Raw genomic sequence first — 20222 nt, 5'->3', positions numbered from 1 at the left:
TGCGCAAACCATTTGTTTGTTTTTTGGTTTGTGTGGGGTTTTTTTTTTTTTTTGTTTTTTTTTTTTTTTTTTTTTTTTTTTATTGCAGCAATCAGTGTAGTTGCTGATATTTGAAAGCCAAAGCTTGGTGGTTTATGCTTTAGATCAGAGTTAGACATGTACTTTGCTTTTGACTTTTTAAGAGATTAAAATTTTGCTTTTGGATTGCTTTCTTTATGCCCTCTGAAAAAGCTTTGGGTATTGTGGATTGGAGTAGGAACTGGAAAACACCTGGCTACTCTGAAATAGTGATTTTAATCCACTTAAGTCAATTGTTCTTGCAATGGGGCTGACCCGCCTTATTTATTAAGGGTAGACAGTGCATGAGGATATTTCAACTGTAGAACTTTGTGCTACGTAAGAGGTCTGGTAATTCCACAAATGAGGTGTATGTTGAGAGATGTGCGACACCTGCTTGTGGTGAATAACCCGGCAATGTGTAATTCATAGGTTTGTGATGTTTTCAATCTGATTTTTAAATGGTGGAGACGAGTAAATTGCTTTTTAATGTGTAGCAGGCTGCTGAAAACTTTCTTTCCTTAACCAAGTGCCCTGGTCTTGATTTAAATTTCAGTGGACTTCGATTTTTAAATTGGAAAGACCTGAGTGCTGTTTTCTTGGCACACTTGTTAGGGCATAGGGCACAGGGCAAACAAGTTAATAGCTAAAGGTACCCCCATGTGCAAAGGGAGAAGCTAGAGGAGTAACAGCCTTAAATTTCGTGGTGTTGATGAGGTGCTAATTATTTTCTGGTCTGTCTGGAGTATGGCAGAAGAAATTTGGTTACATCTGCTTTTGTAAGTGACCTGGTCTTCCACCTTGTGACTTGATGAAAAGTAATGATGCCTGGTTTCACAGCACACATGTGGATCTGCTTTCCTACTCCTACGGATTTTTTTCTGGGCAATATAAGAATGGTAGTTTTACCATTACTCCTGTAGAAATGCAAATCAGCCACAGTTCTAAAGGATTCATTGGAAGCCTACACTGAAATAGAGTACCTCCTTAAGCTTCAGTTCTTCAGAGTGCAAAAAGGTTTTTTGAAACTTTTGATAAAGGTGACCTAAGTGTGAAGTATTTTACTCTTCTGTATCTTACTGAAAGAGAAAATGTAAGGGGACATATATTAAGATTGAGAGGAGACACAATAAAGCTCTGGCAATAGAATGTTTTTGTTATTTCCAGGAGGCACTCTTGAATTCCTTAGTGCTTCAAATGCTGCATAACATGCAGACGTTAAGGCTTCAGAAAAGTGAGGTTGATGAAGTAAACAGCAGTGATAACTCTTGCAAAAATCTGATGTGTACTGCAAGTTATAACTTGTATATATGGGTACAGGGTGTTCCTGGCTGGCAAAAATTGTATGTGTAGCTTCAGGAATGTAAAGCAAATATTATAATCCTGATTGTCTGTGCCAATGTGCAGCTTGAGTGGCTGGATCTTGTAGCATTGTATGTGACTGTTGCCATCCCACATCCAATATTGGTAATAAAAACTAGGAAGCCAGCAACTAAGGCTTTTTGTGAAGTTCATTGTTATTTTCTGTCACTATCAAACTGTGATATGGGTGGATTTTAATGCTGCTTTGAGCTAAAGAAAATATTTATAATCATATCAATATTAGCCACGTGTATTGAATATTCCACTTAATTTGATTTAGAAGAAATGCTCATGAATGTCAGATGTAAACATAAATGTTGATAGGGCCCAAATTTCTATTTCAAGGTCATATTGTACCTTAAACAAGCTAAAGGGTGTATTAATCTTGCAAATCTCATGGCATGAATTTGACACATCTAGAGAAGCTGGATTTAGAAAACATTCCAACATCTGTCTTTAATTTTAGCACGACATCAGCAGCATTATCTGATGGATATATGCAGTTTCTGCCTTATCAGTCAAGCTACTGTAATACAAAAATACTGTAAAGTACAGGATCTGTGAAACTATTATTAAAAGCCCTTTGTAGGCTAGCAGCACAGTGAAAAACAGCACAGCATGTGAGACTTGTTGCCAGCATCTTCTTTTAAAAGATACTGAGGGGCTGTTTCTTGGCAGGTTAAGATTTATGTACTGTTTTCAGATGCTATCGCACAGAATGATGTTGATTCAAAAAACCAAGGTATTGGCTTTCATACTTAGAATCACAAATTCCTAGTACAGTTAAGTACAACAGGTATTTTTAAACCATATCCTTTTAACTTCCAAATTACAAGATTTCTCTTTTTAAATACTTAGGTTTCAAAACTACCATGAAGCATTCAGAGTAAATTTGATTCTACCTTTTCTGTGAAAAATTACCTGGTCTAGGTTCAGTCTTACATGAAACATCTGTGGGTGGCTGGAGAGATCTTTGTCTGCAGCCACTAAGAAAGTAAGCATTCCTGATCAGCAGACAGCCAGAGAATACTAAGTGCCACTCTTCAGCTCAGATAGTAGTACTGGCAGACCAACTGAAGGAGTAAGGGAGTTCCTTGTAGAGAGTCCCAGTTAGAGGGTAGTGGTTATGTGGGCTCTTAAGGATATTGGACTCTGCCCATGAAGAAATTTGTTTCTATTGTTAATGATGGATGAGGAGTGTGCTAGTGTACATAGAGTACTGTGAGAAATAGTGTGTCTCTAGACCTTTGCTATTAGAAACCTGCATATATACATCTTCACTCCATTCTCCCCAATAAATTAGATTAAACCATGTAAATGTCTCTCTTCATTTGTAAAAGGATAAGTCTGTGTATGGGCAATTGCCATAGCTCAGTTACATGCTATATCTAGCTATTCTGTGTTACTTTAATTGCATATATGACAGACCATTGCAAGCTGCACAAGTTTGACACAGACTTCGTCAGCCAAGTTTGGGTAACATACATAAGATGGCAAAAGGGGTTTTATCAGCATTTAACCATTATCTGGTATTATCCTTTCACATCAGCTGTTCTCTCTCCATGTTGATGTTATCAATAACAACTGCAAACTTGGTTTGATTATTCCAATTGCTAGTATAGAAAGCTCAGCTCTTGCAATGTGCTTTCTTATTTTGCTGAAATTAATCCTGGGAAAAAACAAGACTTGAGAAAGGCAATCAGTATGAGCAGTACAAATTTGATGTGTACTCTTTTTAAATCTCTGAAGAGTGCTATCAAAAAGGGCATGTTTTTGATGTATTGAGTAGTGGGCTAAGGCAAATGTAATTTCTAGAAGTTCAGAGGTGTGGGAAATCAATACAAAATATTACATTGAAGGATACTGCTCCAGAAGACAGCCTGGCTTCAATAATTCAGATAGCTGCCATGGAAATGGATTTATTTCATATGTAAATAGAGTGAAGCACAAGCGGTGAGGGGTTTGGATATGAATTTTTCACATCTGTGGAGAAGATTTGGTTTTGTTTTAATAACATGAGGAGGAATGCAGGGATTGTTAAAATAACTAATTGATTGTCTTATTCGGTAGACTTGGTTAAGAAACCTATGGTTTTTCTCCTTTGTAATTGATGTGTTTATATTTTCTCTGTACAGGAAATCAATTTGAATGTATATAAGTGTAAGACTATTAAAATATTTAACCTGTCTTCCCCCTTTAGCTATGCTCCGTGGTGTCCAGCTTGTCAACAGATGGAATTGACATGGGAGAGTTTTGCAAAGGAAGGCAAGCATCTAGATATCACTGTGGGGAAGGTGGATGTCACTCAAGAACCAGGTATAGTATGAAATAGACCCTTTTAATGAAAGGGATTATTCAATTTAAGTACCACTTAGTATCTGGGAGTGTGGTTTATTTTACTGGAGTAGCTGGGATACCGGCCAAGTCAGAAAAGAGGTTTCTAAATCAAAATAACATTATCCACATTTTGTTTCTCCATATAGTTCGTATCTGTGAGCCTAAGTTTATAAACTCAATTTGAAGGATTAAAGAATTGGGGGAGTGATCTGGCTTAATACTGTATTAAAAGGGGCTTATTCTCTATTTTAATCTACTTCACTGAAAGCCATTGCCTGTCTCATTCCTGTCTCCTCCAAATAGTCTGGAGGAGAATCCAGTTCTGTAGGCTCCAGTTACTGAGAGTTTCAGGGTGTGGTAGCATTGCCACAGTGTGATCCTGCTTTAATAGCTTTGTAACTGGGATGGTGCTGGTTTATTGTCATCTTGTTTTCTGTCGGTGGTGCGCTATGCAAATATGTTTACAAAAAGTGTTTCCTAACTATCCACAGAAGCCTATGATCTTCATTTATTCCTTTGGTGACTCCCTTCAAAGTTTTGAATGTGTTTGTGTAAGCAGTACCAATATTGCTTAAACCTCCACGTCTCTTGGGAATGCTTCACGCTTGTTTTGGCTTTGAGGGGGATAAAAGATTTCATCAGCAGTATCAAAAGACTGACAGAGTTAGGCAGAGATATTACTAGAATAAAAAGGCTGGACTTTACTGATATATTTTTTTTGTTTTCCCTTTTACAAAGTGTGTGGAAAATGTGTCCATTTCACTAGTTGAAAACATGCCAAACAAGTTAGCTTTATCAAATTAACAGTGTGGGAATTACTTAGACTCTGGTCTTGGGTACAGCAATTTAAGCTCACAAGAAAATGGCAGCTGTTCTAGACCTTGTGTAAGTTAATGTTTTGTTAAAAGTTTAGAAGTATACAAAAACACTTATGCCAAAAAGCTGCCAATGTTGGGCTCTCCTTTAGTGTGTATACTAATCACTGACAGTATATTAAACAGATGAGTGTGAATATTAATTTTTTTTCATAGGTGTAAACTTAAAGCCATCCTCACATTAACAAAGCCATGGTTACTCTGGAGTTAAGGCTGCAAATGGGGATCTGTTATAATCCTGTCCTGTTATTCTCCATCTCCATTCTCCATCTCCTGGTTAGATGGAGATGCTTTTGCTTATGCAGTGTTCAAATAAAAGGATTTCAGTCTTGATTGTGGCATTTGGATATGATTGTAATTTAAAAATGCACCTTCAGAAGTGAAGCTGTAAAAATAAAGTACATGAGATCTTGATGGATTTATTCTTCCTGGTAAAAAACTTGAATGGCAGTGTTGGGACCTGAAAGGGTCAGGCACTTGATACTTTTTTTTGGTCAAAATTTTTCTGACTGGTGAGTGATGACAGATTCTTAAGACCTTAAATGTGACTTTTAACCGGAAGTTCCTTAAACATTTGAGGTTTTTAATGTTGCTGAGAATCTTGACCTCTGAGGATGTTTGACTTCTGTAAGTCAAAGGACTGACCCAAAATGATGAATTTGTACCAAAGCATGTGTAATATACCTACAATATCCAGTTCAGCACAAAGCATGAAAACTGTAGCCACTTCTAAAACTAATGAATGCTCAAACTGGAAAACAAAGGTTTATTACATATTTGACCTTAGGTGCTGATATAATTTTGAAGGAATATGAGCTCCCTTGGAAGCTTTCCAAAATTACTGAGTTTTTTTACTATAGGCTTATGCTTCAGCCTTTCGGTTGGTCTGCTTAAGTGCTCTATCTCCTGTTCTTGCTTACACAATGGTACCTTAATTAGCTTTGGTTATGTAACCCCATCATCAAACTGAAAGTAGTCAAAATGCGTTAAATTAAGGGAAAGCCTCTAGATGAGTGCAGAGTTGCGTAAAATTGCACTTCCAAAACCTGCGGGAGAAAGTAGCCATTCATGGTGCTTAATTACAGCAGATGCCTGAAGAATAAATCCACCAGAGCCTTAATGGATTTACAGCATATTTCAGTCACTTGATGCACTAGTCTTAAAGTGCTTATTCTTTCCTCATCTTTTCTATTGAAACATTCAGTATTTCAAGAGCATGTAATGGAGATGCTTCTGGATCTCAAAGTTCTGTATATTTGTGGTGCCTTTCTTAAGCTCCCAATCACAACATTTACCTGTGATTTAAAACAAGACTACTTAGATCTTCTGTAATCTTCTTTGAGTAGCTGTTTGAAACCAGCTGTATTTTTAGATGGCATCTACATTCTCTGTGTATTTTGGTATGTGGGGTGTGTGTGCAAATACTGAAGTTTTTTTCCCTGCTCTTGATTAGCTGTTGACTTCATAATGGACGTAGGTTAGTTTGTGATTTGCAAACAAAGATAAGTGCTAAACTGTTTATTTCAAGTTAAACTATTAACCAGTTCAAGTTTGCATTAAACACACACCAAAACAATTTAATATCAGTTCTTGGCTCTTTGTAGCTGGCTCACATCTGGTTTTATTGTTCTAAGGAGGTGCCTTAGATCAGCAACAAACCTCCAACTAAAGTTTTGGGGATGCTTAAATGCATTTTTGGCAACAGATTTTTATATTTTATTGATTGCGTTATTCGTTCTGAGACTGTTGGTACTTGCTCTAGGATAGGCTGCTGGTTAGGAGAGATTTAACCTAGCTGTTTTGTTTTCTGTTTGCCTGACTAGCATTTGTAAGAACTTCATAGAATCTTTCAGTGCTCCCATGACTTTCTCTGCTCTTAAGCTTATTCTGTTCCTTATGGCCCTCCACCTAGTTTTTCTTGTGCAGCTGTGCTTTCTGGTTGATTAATTCTACTGTTGCACTTGTGGTTTTGTTTAACTAATATCTCCTTGTGCTGGCACAGCTTTTAGCTGTTTTATAAAGTTTTCTACTACCTTGCCTGTCATAACAATAAAGGCAGAAAGCTGAAAAATTGAAATGAAGATGACTTCCTTCTTGGAACTGTAAAGATGCTTACACTTGATTTGATTTAAACATCCTCAAAAGTCCAAACAACTAAAAAAACCCACAACCCTTTTTTGCCTATTCCATAGGTGAATTCACACTAGGAAAAACATTACTACTGAAGCTTTTAAAAATACCTGGCTTAGTCCAGTATGGCTCATCTTTGTCTCTAAAGGCAGAAACTCTGTTGCTACAATACTTTTCCATGACTATCTTCCTGGTGCCAAAAGACGTTTGCTTTATTGAAAGCCAAATAAAGATTTAGTTTCCCAAAAGATTTTCACAGAACTTTATAAAAGGAAAAGGTAAATAACTGATTTGTACTCTTTACAGTGGTGTGTTCTATGACTGGCAATTGCTAGCTAGAGGAACGTAGCCCTTACTAATGCGTATCTAGGGGTTTTTGATCTCTGGTCTGCTGTATTTTTTTTCCAAAATAGACTGCATTACTAACACATTTTTAATTTCTGCAGTCTTTAAGTTGGATGTGTTGAATAGTAAACAGTATTACTAAGCACTAAGTCATACAGACAACCTGCTTATGAGATGTTTGGGAGCTTTATGCTTCATAGCTGACACTTTTGAGATTAAGCAATAGACTGGGAGATGTCAGTGGTGTACCTAACACAGCAGTGAAGCTGGAAGCACTTGCGCCTGTTACTCTGTAGCAGTACGGAGTGGAAGGCCAGAGAACTTCAAATACTTTCTCCCCCACAAGCTGCTTTTTGATGATTTGGATAATTTCTCTGTCTTAAAAGCCGCTGTCTGTTGTCTCTGTCTAGGGTGATACTTTTAAAAAGATTACTATGTATTTGCTAGTCAGCGCAACACACTCACTTTCAGTGTCGGCATCAATTCCAGTCAGCCTCTTGAAGCCGTACTTCAAACTTTCTTTGTCCTTTCTTCTGTCTTGTCTGATGCTCAAAATGCTGATGTGACCCACCCTTCTAGATGATGTTAAAAATTATTCTCATGGCTTAAACTTGCAATGTTTTACAGAACAGAATGCCAAGGCATCCCAAGCTTTATTATCAATCTGTTGGCATAACATTTGCATTTCCCTGGGCAGGAATGATCCAGGAACATCCAAAACGCTGTCTTGCTACAGCCATGTTTATGAGAGAGAATGAGCCTTCCTATAGGATATAAGAACAGACTGGTTGTGCAGTGTACATGAATTATTTGGAAGAAGCAAACAAGAAAATACAAAGATTAACTTATTTAATGACTTGAAGTACCTGAGATCTGAAATGTGAGGCTCTAAATAATTTAAAATCAGCTAGAGCATGACTTAAAATCAGGGGTCAGAGTTTGTAAGCCATTGTTGTCATTGCTATCATTGTTAGTGGCCCAACTTCCTAGATGAAGCAAAGGTCATCTCGATGAGACTACACAGACATAAGCACACAGCATCCTGGAATATGGGTACATTTGTGTGACCCTTCTTTCTGTTGGTTGGAGGGGCACATGCTGCTGGTCTGGTCAAAAACTTCAGCTGTGTATAAATATTGATTAGTGAAATCCATGTAGAAAAATTACCTTGTAGTAAACATTCTTCAAGGTAAGCATTTTTCCCTAATTTGTCAACAGTATTTAGTGTCTATTACTGTTTGTAGCATGTCTGAAGACAAACTGTAAACCTGTATTTACAAAACAGTGGTAAAAGCTATGCAGTCTTCTGCTTTTTAGTCCACAAATATAGATCTGTAGGTATTTATAGATAAATCAGAATGCTAAGAAATTTCAGTTTTACTTAACCATTTGATGTGGTTTTTTTTCTTCCCTTTCTAGGTTTGAGTGGTCGTTTCTTTGTCACAACACTTCCTACAATTTACCAGTAAGTGTGTCATACTAGAAACAGTTGTCCGTCTCAGTATGTATTCTTTTTTCCTGATCTGTTTGAACAGTGGCATGGCAGGTGTAATGAACAACTGGTTTATTTCACTTTTGTCAATCTCTACAAGATTTCTCTGGAGCTCACTGGAGCTCAACACTTAATGAACATAAAGTATCTATTTTTAACTTCTGGTGGAAGGTTCTTCTACAGATGGTTTTGTACCTAGATAAAAGTGATGCTTTTTCAGTCTGGAAACAACATTTAATAGCGTTTGTAAAAAAAAAAAAAAAAAAAAAAAAAAAATGGTGCAGGTTTGCAGTATTGGCTTCTAGAAACCTGACCATATGTGAGCAGACATGCTTGACCTTATATAAGTGTCACTAAAATTTCTCATTTGAATAATTAACTGGATAGGTTGCATGTAAAACAGTACAGAAATTTTCCACTGTTTGTTGTACTGCTTCTCTTACTGCTAGAATTCTTCATCTGTTGGCTCAGTACCAATACGTAGCTGTTGACTCGTACTTGTCACTTGTTTTAAACTGTAACTCTGAAATGCAGGTAAGAATGAAGAAATACTGACTTTTGATTTCAGTTCAGGTTATTATTTAGAGCTTTGATTGTATTGATAAAGTCCTCATCTGAGGCTTTCCTTTAGTTTAAGTGACTTTACTGAGTTCCCCTGTTATCAGCACTGCTAAAACCAGGTCAGTAAAGATGCTTGCTGCATCCCTTCTCCCATAAAAAGATGTCATCCTTTAAACACTGAACCCTTTATTAAGTTGTGGTATTGTGAGTTGTGCATATATACCCACATGCACATATATATACATGCTTTTAATTCTGAGTTGTGTCTAAAAATATTTTGGTTGTTAACCTCAGGTGCTTTGTATTCACTGCAGTGCAAGTGAATTCTTATTTAAGAAAAATAGCATTTTTAATAAATGGCGAAACTCATGCTGTTTAAAAACAGAGACCTTCCATCATGGATTACATGTTGCTGAGGTGTTCAACTTTCTGAGCAAGTCAAATCTATAATGTACGTGGATCTGTTGGGTTTTAGTTTTTACCATAGATATAGTTTAAGGGATACCTGTATTAATGCATGTTTTTTGTTTTTTAGTGTAAATGATGGAGTATTTCGCAGATACCGAGGCTCACGGACATTGGAAGATCTTCAAGGTTACGTTTTAGAGAGAAAATGGGAAGCTGTGGAGCCTGTAGCAGGATGGAAGTCTCCATCTTCTATAATGTAACACTTTGTTTTTTATTAACAGCAAACATACATTATAGCTCATTATTCATCAAGGGTGCTATGTTGACAGCTTAGAGACAAAAGGCCTTTATTCCGTAGACATGTAGGCTTTGCAGAAGCAGTCTGTATTGACAGCCTGCTTCCCAGTTTCTCAGCTTTTTAAAGCATTTATTTTTCTGCACTTGCTTTTGTTCATGCCTACCAAGGCTTGCTTATATAATCTTTGAAAATACATAAAGAAAAAAAATGCAGCCACTGAGCATTATGTAAGTGTCAGTTTCAATATCTGCTGAGTACTGGAATGAAATGCATGTTCCTCTAGATTGTTACTTCATGACTTCTGGCTACTCGAGGCAGGCAGCCTTTAGCTTTAAGGATTTCTTGTTCATTTGTTTACAAGGAAGTCTTGAGTCCTCCCTTGGAATAGGAAACAGTGTAGTGCTTATGCAGTGTATCAAATTTGTTTTTAGAGCATTGGATTCGCTTTGAAAGAGCATAGAATGCTTGCATGGTGTAAACGATGAACCAGAGATGTGAATGTCCTGCATTTCATTCTGGCTAAAGCTATTGTGTATAAATTCATGGCGGAGATCCAGCAGGTGTCCTTATTTTTCATCTGAGGATGAGGAAGAGTTATACGAGGTTTAGTAATGGGGAGAGGAGCTACAGGGCTGCATGCTGATTTGGGGAAAAGGTGGTTACAGCTGCACAGGGTTAAGCTGTGGAATCGGTATTTCTTGATTGTGCTCAGATGTCATCTTTCAAGTCACTGTTCAATACTTTGCATTGTGGTGGCTTAAATGAACATAACACAGAGAAAATACATGTAATTTGTCAGAGGAGGTTACTGCAAATACTAGGGGCTGAATGGCATTGAAATTCCATAGATAGAATCCTTTTCTGGTTTCTGGGCAGTTTGCTGTGTATATCAACTCCTGTCTGTCTTAGAATCTGTTCCTTCCTTTGTTTTCTAGGATGCATGGCATGGCGGGACTATTTCACCTCTCTGGATGGATCAGGGTAAGTTACTATGTGGTAGCATTTTCCATACCTCCTCTTTATGCTTAGAATAATATTCTGTTTAGAACTCAAAGCCTAACTGAATATTTTTGTTGTCCTTTTATGAGAGTAAATTTTTCTTACATTCACTGTACATTGGGTGTGTAGTATCTTTACACTATAAATTTTGTAGTATTAACAGACTGTGCTAAAAATGGCGGTTTGATTGTAAAGATTATCAATACTGAAAAGTACTTACTGTTCTTATTGTCTTGGTATAGTTGAAGTGTTCTATCAATGTGTGCTAACATGATAAAGTAGTTCTCTGAGAGCTGCTACAAAAATGGTTGTAAACATCAGTAATACCTTTAATATCTACCAGGTTCTCTAATGCTACTCCTAAAATTATACCCAGGTTCTTTTTAAGAGGTGTCTATTATGCTCTTCTGCAGTTCATTTGCACCTAGTGTAGTGTACAGGAGAAGAGAAGAGAAGGGTCTTATTCTTCAGTAAGAATTTCTACATCTGGATTTCAAAATAATGCCATTTGCATAGGAACACAACAAATTTGGACAGTAGAGTAATTGTTAGAGGTAAAGGAGAAATGCTTAGTCTACACTGAAGTATGTTTTGAGCTTAAAAATATTTCAAGACGCTTTCGTTTGGGAGTGATCAAAGTTTTTCCTGTAGCATGCAGATGCTGAGAATTTTCAGACCTTTCCAGTTTTGGTCAGGAAACACTTCCTTAAGATCCTCAAGTGTAGCCAAGATTGAGAGACTATATTTGATTGTAGCAGAAGATCTTAATATTGTAATGTGCTACAGAAAAGAAACATAGTAGTTTGAACAGAGTTCGTATCACTTCCAGTAAGCATCTGACTAACCCAGAATCAAACAAAACTTGCAGTTACTAGGTTTCCTGTGCAAGCGATCTTTGATTCTTTCTTTCACTGGACAGTATTAACTTTTTATAGCCTTCTGGCATTTCTCTTCCACGGTTGCTGTGTAATGATGTTGTCTCGTCTCTGTCTAGTTTCCTTCCTGAAAGATTAAATGCTCTGGGAAGAAACCTTCTCTAATTTGCTTTCCGCTTTGATGAATATTTCAGCTATACACTTCCTCACTCTTCTTGCTGTGCTGTCCTTGCATGTGCTTTAGTAAATGTTGGAAGCTGTTCTGACATTTACCAAAAAAAAAAAAAAAACCCAACCTGGAATTTCAATATTTAAACTTTTGTAAATGTTGATTGTGGTTTGCTTTCTAATAGATATATTCTTGGAAGAGGTCTAATGTCATAATTTACTTCCTACCAGACTATCTGACTCTGTGATGCTTGGTTCAGTCAATTGAATTTTTAGGTATTAGTAACAGACTTCACTTTCAAAGAAATCTTAATGTGTTTGGATTATTCTCTTTACATTTATATGTGAAATCACTTATTCAGTATCCGCTTAGAATGGGCGGCTCCTTTTAAGAACTAAAGAGCTTGAGTAAGAACTAAATGGCTCAATTTTAGTTAATGAATTAATTCCCAAATTTTAAGTATGTATTTGGATTTTGTGCTACTTTATCTACCACTCTGCTTCCCAGATACAATTTTGGGGTAAAGTCCTGTATGAGGTTACATTTTTTTCACTTGGTGATGTACTTGTGAAGTTGGTATAAAAGCACACTTGCTTTTAACCTGACCTGGTTGCTTTTTTGTTTCTGAAATGTTTTAAGTTCTAAGTTACCTTTTTTAAGTACTCAGCTTTGTAGTCTTCTGTGACTGTCATTATCGGTGTGGCTTACTGTATGGTCTCCTTCCTACAACAGAGGCCATAAGAACAGATGTGCAGCTCATCTAGCCCAATAGCCTGTCTCAAAACAGTTGCCACCTTCTTACAGAATATAAGGATCAAGAATGTTGTGATACTTTCCTGTGTGCTCTGGGCCTTCCTCATACATTTATCTGCAGTAAGGTTATGCATGGCATCTCTGATGCTGAGCACGTTAGGAAGAAAGAATTGGGCATCCTTTGCTTAAAAAGCCTTTTAATGTGAACAACTCAGTAAAGAAAAACAAGATTTAATGGTATCAAAAGAATTATAGTATGACTTTTAAGGATGACTAGGGCTTGAAAGGGAAGATTTTAGTATGAATACCGTTAAATGTCTTGATTAGATATCAATTTATGTAATGGTGACAGCAGTATAAATCATAAGTGGTGTTAAGTATGAAGTTATTAATTATCATCTTCTCATTTCCAGCAAATTCATAGCTACCTCACTGGCACTCTTGGAATTCATGTTTGGATTTCTTATACAATCTTCATCTTAGCTACCTTATTGATTGGCCTGTTCCTGGGTTTGGTAAGAAAGCATATTACTTTCTTTTTCTCAGTTACCTAGAACTTTTGCTTTGCATTAACTTGTGGGGAAAAAAACCCACAATTTCACTGATAAGATATAATGAAGTACCTTATTTTAATGATTTATCTCTTCTCCCTGGTATGCAGTGATGGGTTGTGTGGGAATGATTCAGAGCTGCACCAGGGGACATTTAGACTGGACATTAGGAAGCATTTCTGTACCGAGAGGGTGGTCAAACACTGGAACAGGTTTCCTAGGGAGGTGCTTGGTGCCCAGTGCCTGTCAGTGTTTGAGGCATTTGGACAATGCCCTTAATAATGTGCTTAAACTTGGTCAGCCCTGAATTGGTTAGGCGATTGGACTAGGTGATCATTGTAGGTCCCTTCCAGCTGAAGCAGTCTCTTCTATTAAAATTCTGAAGTATTCAGTACTGCAGATCCACTCTCTAGTGTTGTTACCTACTTCTGGTAAAGGTTAGGACTGGTTCACTCAAATTAACCTTTTTATGAAATTCATGCTTCAATTTAGACTTTAGTCCATCCACTAAACAAGTGACTTTTATATTGGCCTTTTGTATCCAAGGCTTTTGTACTTAAGGCTTGAATGTGCATGGTCAGAATTGTGTAAAGACTCCAACTTTCTAAAAACACAGACTTTGTGGAGACATTTTTATTAACTGGAGTGGGATTGTATTTGTGGGAGTTAGCAATGTAAGTATGCTGCTGCACTGTTACTTGAAAGGATGGAAATATTTTTCAAAGGCTTTGAAGATTTGGGGGTTTAGTTGATTTACTCTATTCCAGGGCATAGCTTTGTGGTTACAGCTTGATTTTAATAAAATCTGATTTCACTTCTTTCTCTCCTATGATCTTTTGGCATGAGTTCTCATTAGGAATTGAAAAAATCTGGCCTCTTGCTACTAACCAGAACTGGTACATTCACATATCAATCTCCAAAACATCAGGAAGGTTATTCAAACAAACCTGTTAGCTTATATATGTGAATGTTAAGGACCATATCCTGATCCCTATGTTGTTTCGTGAGTCAAAACAGTTCAAAGTTGCTTTATCTGTGGAGCTGGGATTATTTCCTCTGAGAATATTTGAATGATGTGGCTCAATGACCTCTCCCATATCAATATCAAATAAGAAACTGAGCTGGGAGAGACAGGTGGGAATCGAAGTTCTTTCAGACTAGTTGCTTGGTCCACAAGTGTGTTCTGCAACTGCAAAGACAGTTTAAAGCAGTTATGCTGATAACTGGTTTAACTAGCTGCTAAATCTCCATTTCATGTAGGAATTGTAAAGGCTGTTTCTGGCACTTGGATGTCTGCCCTTCAGCCTGAATATTGGTGTCAGTGAAATAAAGAAAAATTGCATGAGTGTGTTTCTCAGTAGTACAAGGAAGTGATTTCAAAGCAGTGTGTGTGTATTTAGACAAAACCACGTTTTTGTATGTAATATGTGTACAGTATTGGTATATATGAGCAACTGTCTTAATACAATTTAAACAGCTACATTTTTCTAGATGGTAGATTTTCATCACCAAATGACTGCAAATCAAGTTAGCGTAACTAGGAGCAAATGAATACGATGATTTAAAAAGAAGTCCTACCTCCTTCACGAAAGGGAAAAAAAGCCCTGAAAAAATGTAGAGTTAATCTCTCAGCTTTTTAAAAAAGCTTTTCAGTGATTGAAATGTATTTCTTTAACATGTTATCATCTGTCTCTTTTCTTTCCTTTGCATTACCCTTAGCACATGACAATGAGACACAAATATCTTCCTTGCATTTTGATTGTATGTGTTCTACATTGGGCTGCTTTAGCAGCAACAACAACAGAAAAGAACTAAAAGACAAAATCAAGCACAAAAGGTGGAAGTACACAATCATGTACTGGGGAGTCAGGTAGGAATTGAATAATGACCCAAGATATAGAAAATCTTGACCAGGAAGGCTTCATAAGTTTTAAATAAATAAAAATTCCTCAACTGTGTTCTGGGCCTCTCTTCTTAAGATGCAAGCCATTTCAATACTGAATAAATTTAGGGAAGTAGGAGGCAGAAAATTTGGAGTAGAAAGCAGAGAATGATGGTTGATATACACTGAGAACACACTTCTTTTCAGTGCTTTTATTTAGCTCCTTAGGACAGCTCTTGTCTCTGAGCAAGATAATAAAACTTCCTAAATTTTATTGTATGTCTACCTGAAAAGGATGAGTAGGAAAATACTTAACAGTGCAGGAGCTGCTGGGATGGTTTGCTAATAAATGCCTTTTCTTCTCCTTTACACAGATACTGGTTTTGATTTCAGACTGCCTTTGCCCATCCAAGTCAAGATACAGAGCTGAAACATCTGGTAAGAACTCTTTTAAGTGGGTGAGATACTGTAGGTTTAAATGTACACTTGGGGGAGGGAGAACTTAGATGTGAACCAATGTCAAGAAGTTCTTAGATATCAAGAAGTTAGATGTGAACCAATAATCCAGGTATTCATTTTAGTCACACTGATGAGGATTAATACGTTGGGCTCTCAAATATTGATGTCAAAGCATCCAAGTGGAGGATAGCAAAGCAGACAAAAAAACCCTCCAACAGCAACTTGTTCTAGCTTCTACATCTGTGAAGAGGCTAAATGTATTCAAAATGAAGAAATTTGGAAGAAAGATACTGGGTTTTGTGTATTTTATGCACGTGCATGCTCACTTAGACCTGTTGCTTAAATATAGAAAGGAATTTGCTTTGGCAGGACAATTCCACATCTTAATATGCATTCTGTATATTGCATTATTCAGTTCTGCTTGGGAGGATTGTCACAGTCCCACCATCTCCTCTGACCCTCAGGCCACTCAGGAGTCCCCTGGTGACACCTCCTTGACCTGCTGTGAGCTCAGCATGAGCTGACGCTATTCTGGTGCTCAGCGAGAGGACAAGGGGCAATGAGTACAAACTGAAAAAGCCCGCCTGGATGAAGTCCTGTGTAACATGCTCTAGGAGTACCTGCTTTAGCAGGGGGGTTGGACTAGATGATCTCCCGAGGTCCCTTCCAACCCTTGCCATTCTGTCATTCTGTGATTCTGATTAGGAGATGCAACATTCTGAACCTGTAAAATTCTCTGCGCAACTTGTGGTTGGGGAAAGAGGGATATAGAGGGAATCAAATGAATCTAGAGACTGTGAGTGTGGAGACGGGGAAAGGCATTGCATTTCCTTCAAATAAAAGAAGAAAACATCTTTCTGATCCTTAGTAAGATGGCTTCTGAATAGTATTGTGTTCCTTCTGAACATGGGAGGCAAAAACTTGCACACGAAATAGTCTCTTGTCAGCACCAGATATGTGTTAAGCTCTGGAACACCTTTTGGTACATTTGTGCTATTAAATGGAGTCAAAACTTAACTGTAATTAAATATGTATTTAATTCTGTACCTTTGTGTATTAGTTTGTTGTTGAAGATGGTGCATCTGTGATGCTTGCCAATAAGACTAGCCAAATCTAGAATTTATAAGTGTGCAAAATTACCATGTTCAAAAGCTTAGATGTTCATTACTATCAAAAGGCGCCTATGCATGCTTGTGCAGTATGTGATCCAGTTGGCTGGTTGACTCGATGACAGTGCTTACCAGTATCTTATTGCTTTTCCACTGATTTGTTTTGATAATGATACCTCTTCAAGGAGCCAAGTAAACAGACCCATCCTTAGTTTGTAACTTGGTGGAACAAAATGAAAGCTATCTATGCCCAATATGCAAGAAAAACAAGTGAAAACGGAGGAGAAATACTACTGAAGATTTATTTGAAATAACTGAAGAATAAGGAAAATAGTCTTATACAAGTTTTCAATAATAACAATGAATATTTCAGAATACATGGTGATGTAACTTTAAAAGACATTGTTCTGAGATTCAGTCTAACTTCAGTATTTGAAACTCTTCTTTTGTTTAGAAGAAGCAATTACAAAGGATAATGTGGAGAATGCAGCATTAGAAGAACCAGAGGAGACTGCAGAGCTTTCTGCAGATGATGCGGAAGAGACTGCAGATGTAAAAGATCTCTCAGATGGAGAAGACGCAGCAAATTCAAGTGCTGATGACTCAGAGGAGGATTTAGCACTTGGAAAAGAATCAGGGGAAGAAGAAATGGAAGACTTAAGTGAACAACCTTTAGCTGATTCAGAGACTGAAAGCTCAGTAAGACAGCGTAAAAGTCAGGTGGCTGATAATGGACTATAGTTGTTTTGGTGGTATATTTTGTACACTTGGACCAAAGAAGTGTCAGACCCTGCGTCTGAAGCTGAAGCGCTCACTTGATTTGTCATTTGTGTTTACGTAAAACCTCTGCTCTGTCAGCAGGCTTCTCTTTTTTTTTTTTTCTTTTTTTTAAGTTAATACTTGCTTATTGGGTTTGTTTTATCAGCACGTCTGCGTATCCTGTAACTTTAGCCATGACAATCAAAATAAGTATATCTTACCTGTCTGAAGTTTTTTTAAGAGAAAAGGGGTGTAAGAGAGTCTCAGTTCATCAGCTATAAAAGGGTCATCTATGCTTGTGTTCCTTTGTACGTACGGACCCTTAGCAAGACCAGGACATTTAACTCTTTACAGTAGCTTGGCAGGACTGTGACTTTTCTGTCTGAATGTTTATTGTTTCCAAATACCACAGAAGCACCAGATAAGTGATACAGTAGTGAAAGAAGGCACCTTAATAGTCTGCTGTTAAAAGTGTTGTATATGATGGGTTTATTTTTATCACTTTCAACTGAAGCACCTTTCTCTTTCATTTTTATTGATGTTTGTACAGTACACCCCCAGATTCTTCAGTTTTTGGTAATTTGGAGGCATGCTGCACAGCTTGAGCTTGTCAGCTGCGTTTTTTGACCCAAGGAGTTTGAGTAATTGAAAACCTCAGGCCGAGAAAGAGTGGCAGCTAAATGTTTAAAATATGTTTGAACTTTTAAAAAGCTTAAAAGAAAATTATTTTGGTCACAGAGGGATTTTTGCCAAAGCATGACTTCCCTCCCCCCCGCCCCCCTTCAAGTGATTGTAGCAAGAAGTATTCACTTTGCAGTCAGTAAGCTGTATATTTCTTGTCAGTACAAGCTTGTCATGTGCAGTGCAGTTCTGCCATTTTCAGCTTGGAATACTTTTGGCAGAAGTCAAAATGCTTTAGTAATATTCACTGAAGAGGCACTGAAAGTTTTATCGTTGATCACTTTTCCACTTCTTGTCACTGGAACCGGCATGTTAGGAAAAAAGAAGAGACCTGGGTGGGTAATGGGGAGAAGCTTTTGGTTGCTACTTATATCAAGATAAACTTGTGTCTATTGAACTGTGTAAAGTGAAAACGGCTTGCCAGGTAGACAGCATTAGCTGTGGTTAGCAGACTTAAGTCATTAAAGATAACAGTATTTCCCTCCTTTGACTTGGTTAATCTAGAAGGCTTTTTTTGATAAGGAATACCTAGAGTGAGATCCTGTATGTTCCTATTTTGTTGATGTGCGATCACATGTGTAAGATGTTTCTCAATCTTGTTTTTATATATATATATATATTTTGCATAAATCTTGTTAATGTGCATGAATTTCATCTTGTTCTTCAAGAATAAAGAGTAATCAGAGATGAAATCATCTCTCATTAGAAGAGAGAACTTGCAAGTGCAAAATGCTGGTTTCCTTTGAGACTAATAGGGCTAACTTGTGGTGTTTCAGGTTTTTTTTTTAAATGTTTATAAAGAGCATATAAGAAAGCTTAACTTTTCCTGTCTGTGTCCTGTTGCATATTGTGTCTTGGAACTATATGGTAGAAAGTTTGCATTGGTCTTTTACAGCTGTGCAAAGAACAAAAATACACTGCATATATTGAATATGAATTTTCTTAAGGAACATTCTCAGTCTGGAGCTTGAGTTTCATATAGTGGACATGTGTAAATATGCTTTCACGTATGTGAAAACATACAGTTGATATACATATATAAATTGCACTATAATGAGAACAGTTTGTTTTCTGTTACTTGTGTGTTGTCCCATGAGCAATTGTAGAAGCTTGCAGACAGCAGAACTCAGTAGCAGTTGTGGTACATAGCAGTGTTTGTGGTTTTGTTAAAAAAAAAAAAAAAACCCCCAAAAAACAAAACCAACCAAAACAAAAAAAAACCCAAAACCAAAATGCCAAACTCAAGCTTTTTATTTGCAAAAATGAAGAAAACTTTGTGGCCATTGTAGTCTGGAGGGAAGAACTGCACCTAAAAGCACAGAGTACAGATTTGGGTTCTTTTTTTCCATTGTATATTTGCTTTTTTCATTATCTGTGCATCAGGAGCTCATGAAAGTCTAAAATGAAAACAAAACTACAACCGTATTTCATGAGACAAGCAGGAGTTGGTGTGTATATTCAGTTACATGAACTTGCATAAGGGAAGAATGGGCATATCCCTTCTGTCGTGGATCCAAAACTACCGGGCGCTAAAAATATGTGGGACTGTATCCAGCACAGATTGAGGGCAATGATGACTTTGGTTGTGTACCAAAGAGGATTTTTTATACTATATAGGGTCTTGTGATACTCAGTGTATAGGACGGAGCATGTCAATATTAAATTTTGATGCAATTTCTTTTCACTTTTTTTAATAAAGTGGAACCAGTCATCTGAAATCATCTTTAGCTGTTTAAAGAGGTTTTAACTTTAAAAAAATACAGAACATCCTTATACCTCACAGTGGCTTTGTTGTATGCTGTTGGGAATGTGAAGTATTAAAAAGTCAAGCGTACATCTCTTCAGTGCTCAAGATGAGGTATTTGGGCTTTTTGAATGTTTAGACACATAAGGTGTTCTCACAAGAGTTGGGTTTCATTATGGTGTCTTTGAATTTAAAAAACAAAGCAAGCCACAAACCACAAATGACTTTGTCGTACAAGATACATGGTTTATGAGATGCTGCAAGAAAGATCAGAAGCTCCTGTGTGTGGTGATCCTCTGAAGTCTCTGCTTAAATTTCCTCTTGTTTTTGCATGTCACTTAAGTTTGGATTATTTACAATGAAGGTGTTAACTATT

At 37.1% G+C, this 20222-nt stretch overlaps 1 protein-coding gene across 1 annotated transcript; it reads left to right on the top strand.

The window, feature by feature from the left end:
* The first annotated feature begins 2838 nt into the window (after nucleotides 1-2838).
* LOC104128704 (thioredoxin-related transmembrane protein 4) lies at nucleotides 2839-19335 on the top strand. The gene is made up of 8 exons (XM_035896989.1): nucleotides 2839-2895; nucleotides 3555-3735; nucleotides 8526-8571; nucleotides 9695-9823; nucleotides 10801-10846; nucleotides 13075-13176; nucleotides 15469-15532; nucleotides 17117-19335. The coding sequence occupies exons 1-8, from the start codon at nucleotides 2839-2841 to the stop codon at nucleotides 17401-17403; spliced, it is 912 nt and encodes a 303-aa protein (XP_035752882.1). The 3' UTR covers nucleotides 17404-19335.
* The last annotated feature ends 887 nt before the right edge of the window (nucleotides 19336-20222 follow it).

This window comes from Egretta garzetta, unplaced genomic scaffold, assembly GCF_000687185.1.
Source record: "Egretta garzetta isolate BGI_Z169 unplaced genomic scaffold, ASM68718v1 scaffold306, whole genome shotgun sequence".
In the NCBI taxonomy this organism is placed as follows: domain Eukaryota; kingdom Metazoa; phylum Chordata; class Aves; order Pelecaniformes; family Ardeidae; genus Egretta; species Egretta garzetta.
The sequence above is the reverse complement of the archived record's forward strand: the minus strand, read 5'-3'. Positions and strand labels throughout refer to the sequence as shown.

Coding starts and splice junctions, on each gene's coding strand:
- LOC104128704 (XM_035896989.1), top strand. CDS start 2,839: ATGACAGACCATTGCAAGCTGCACAAGTTTGACACAGACTTCGTCAGC. Junction 8,572..9,694: donor ACACTTCCTACAATTTACCA/GTAAGTGTGTCA, acceptor TTTGTTTTTTAG/TGTAAATGATGGAGTATTTC. Junction 13,177..15,468: donor TTGGCCTGTTCCTGGGTTTG/GTAAGAAAGCAT, acceptor TCCTTTACACAG/ATACTGGTTTTGATTTCAGA.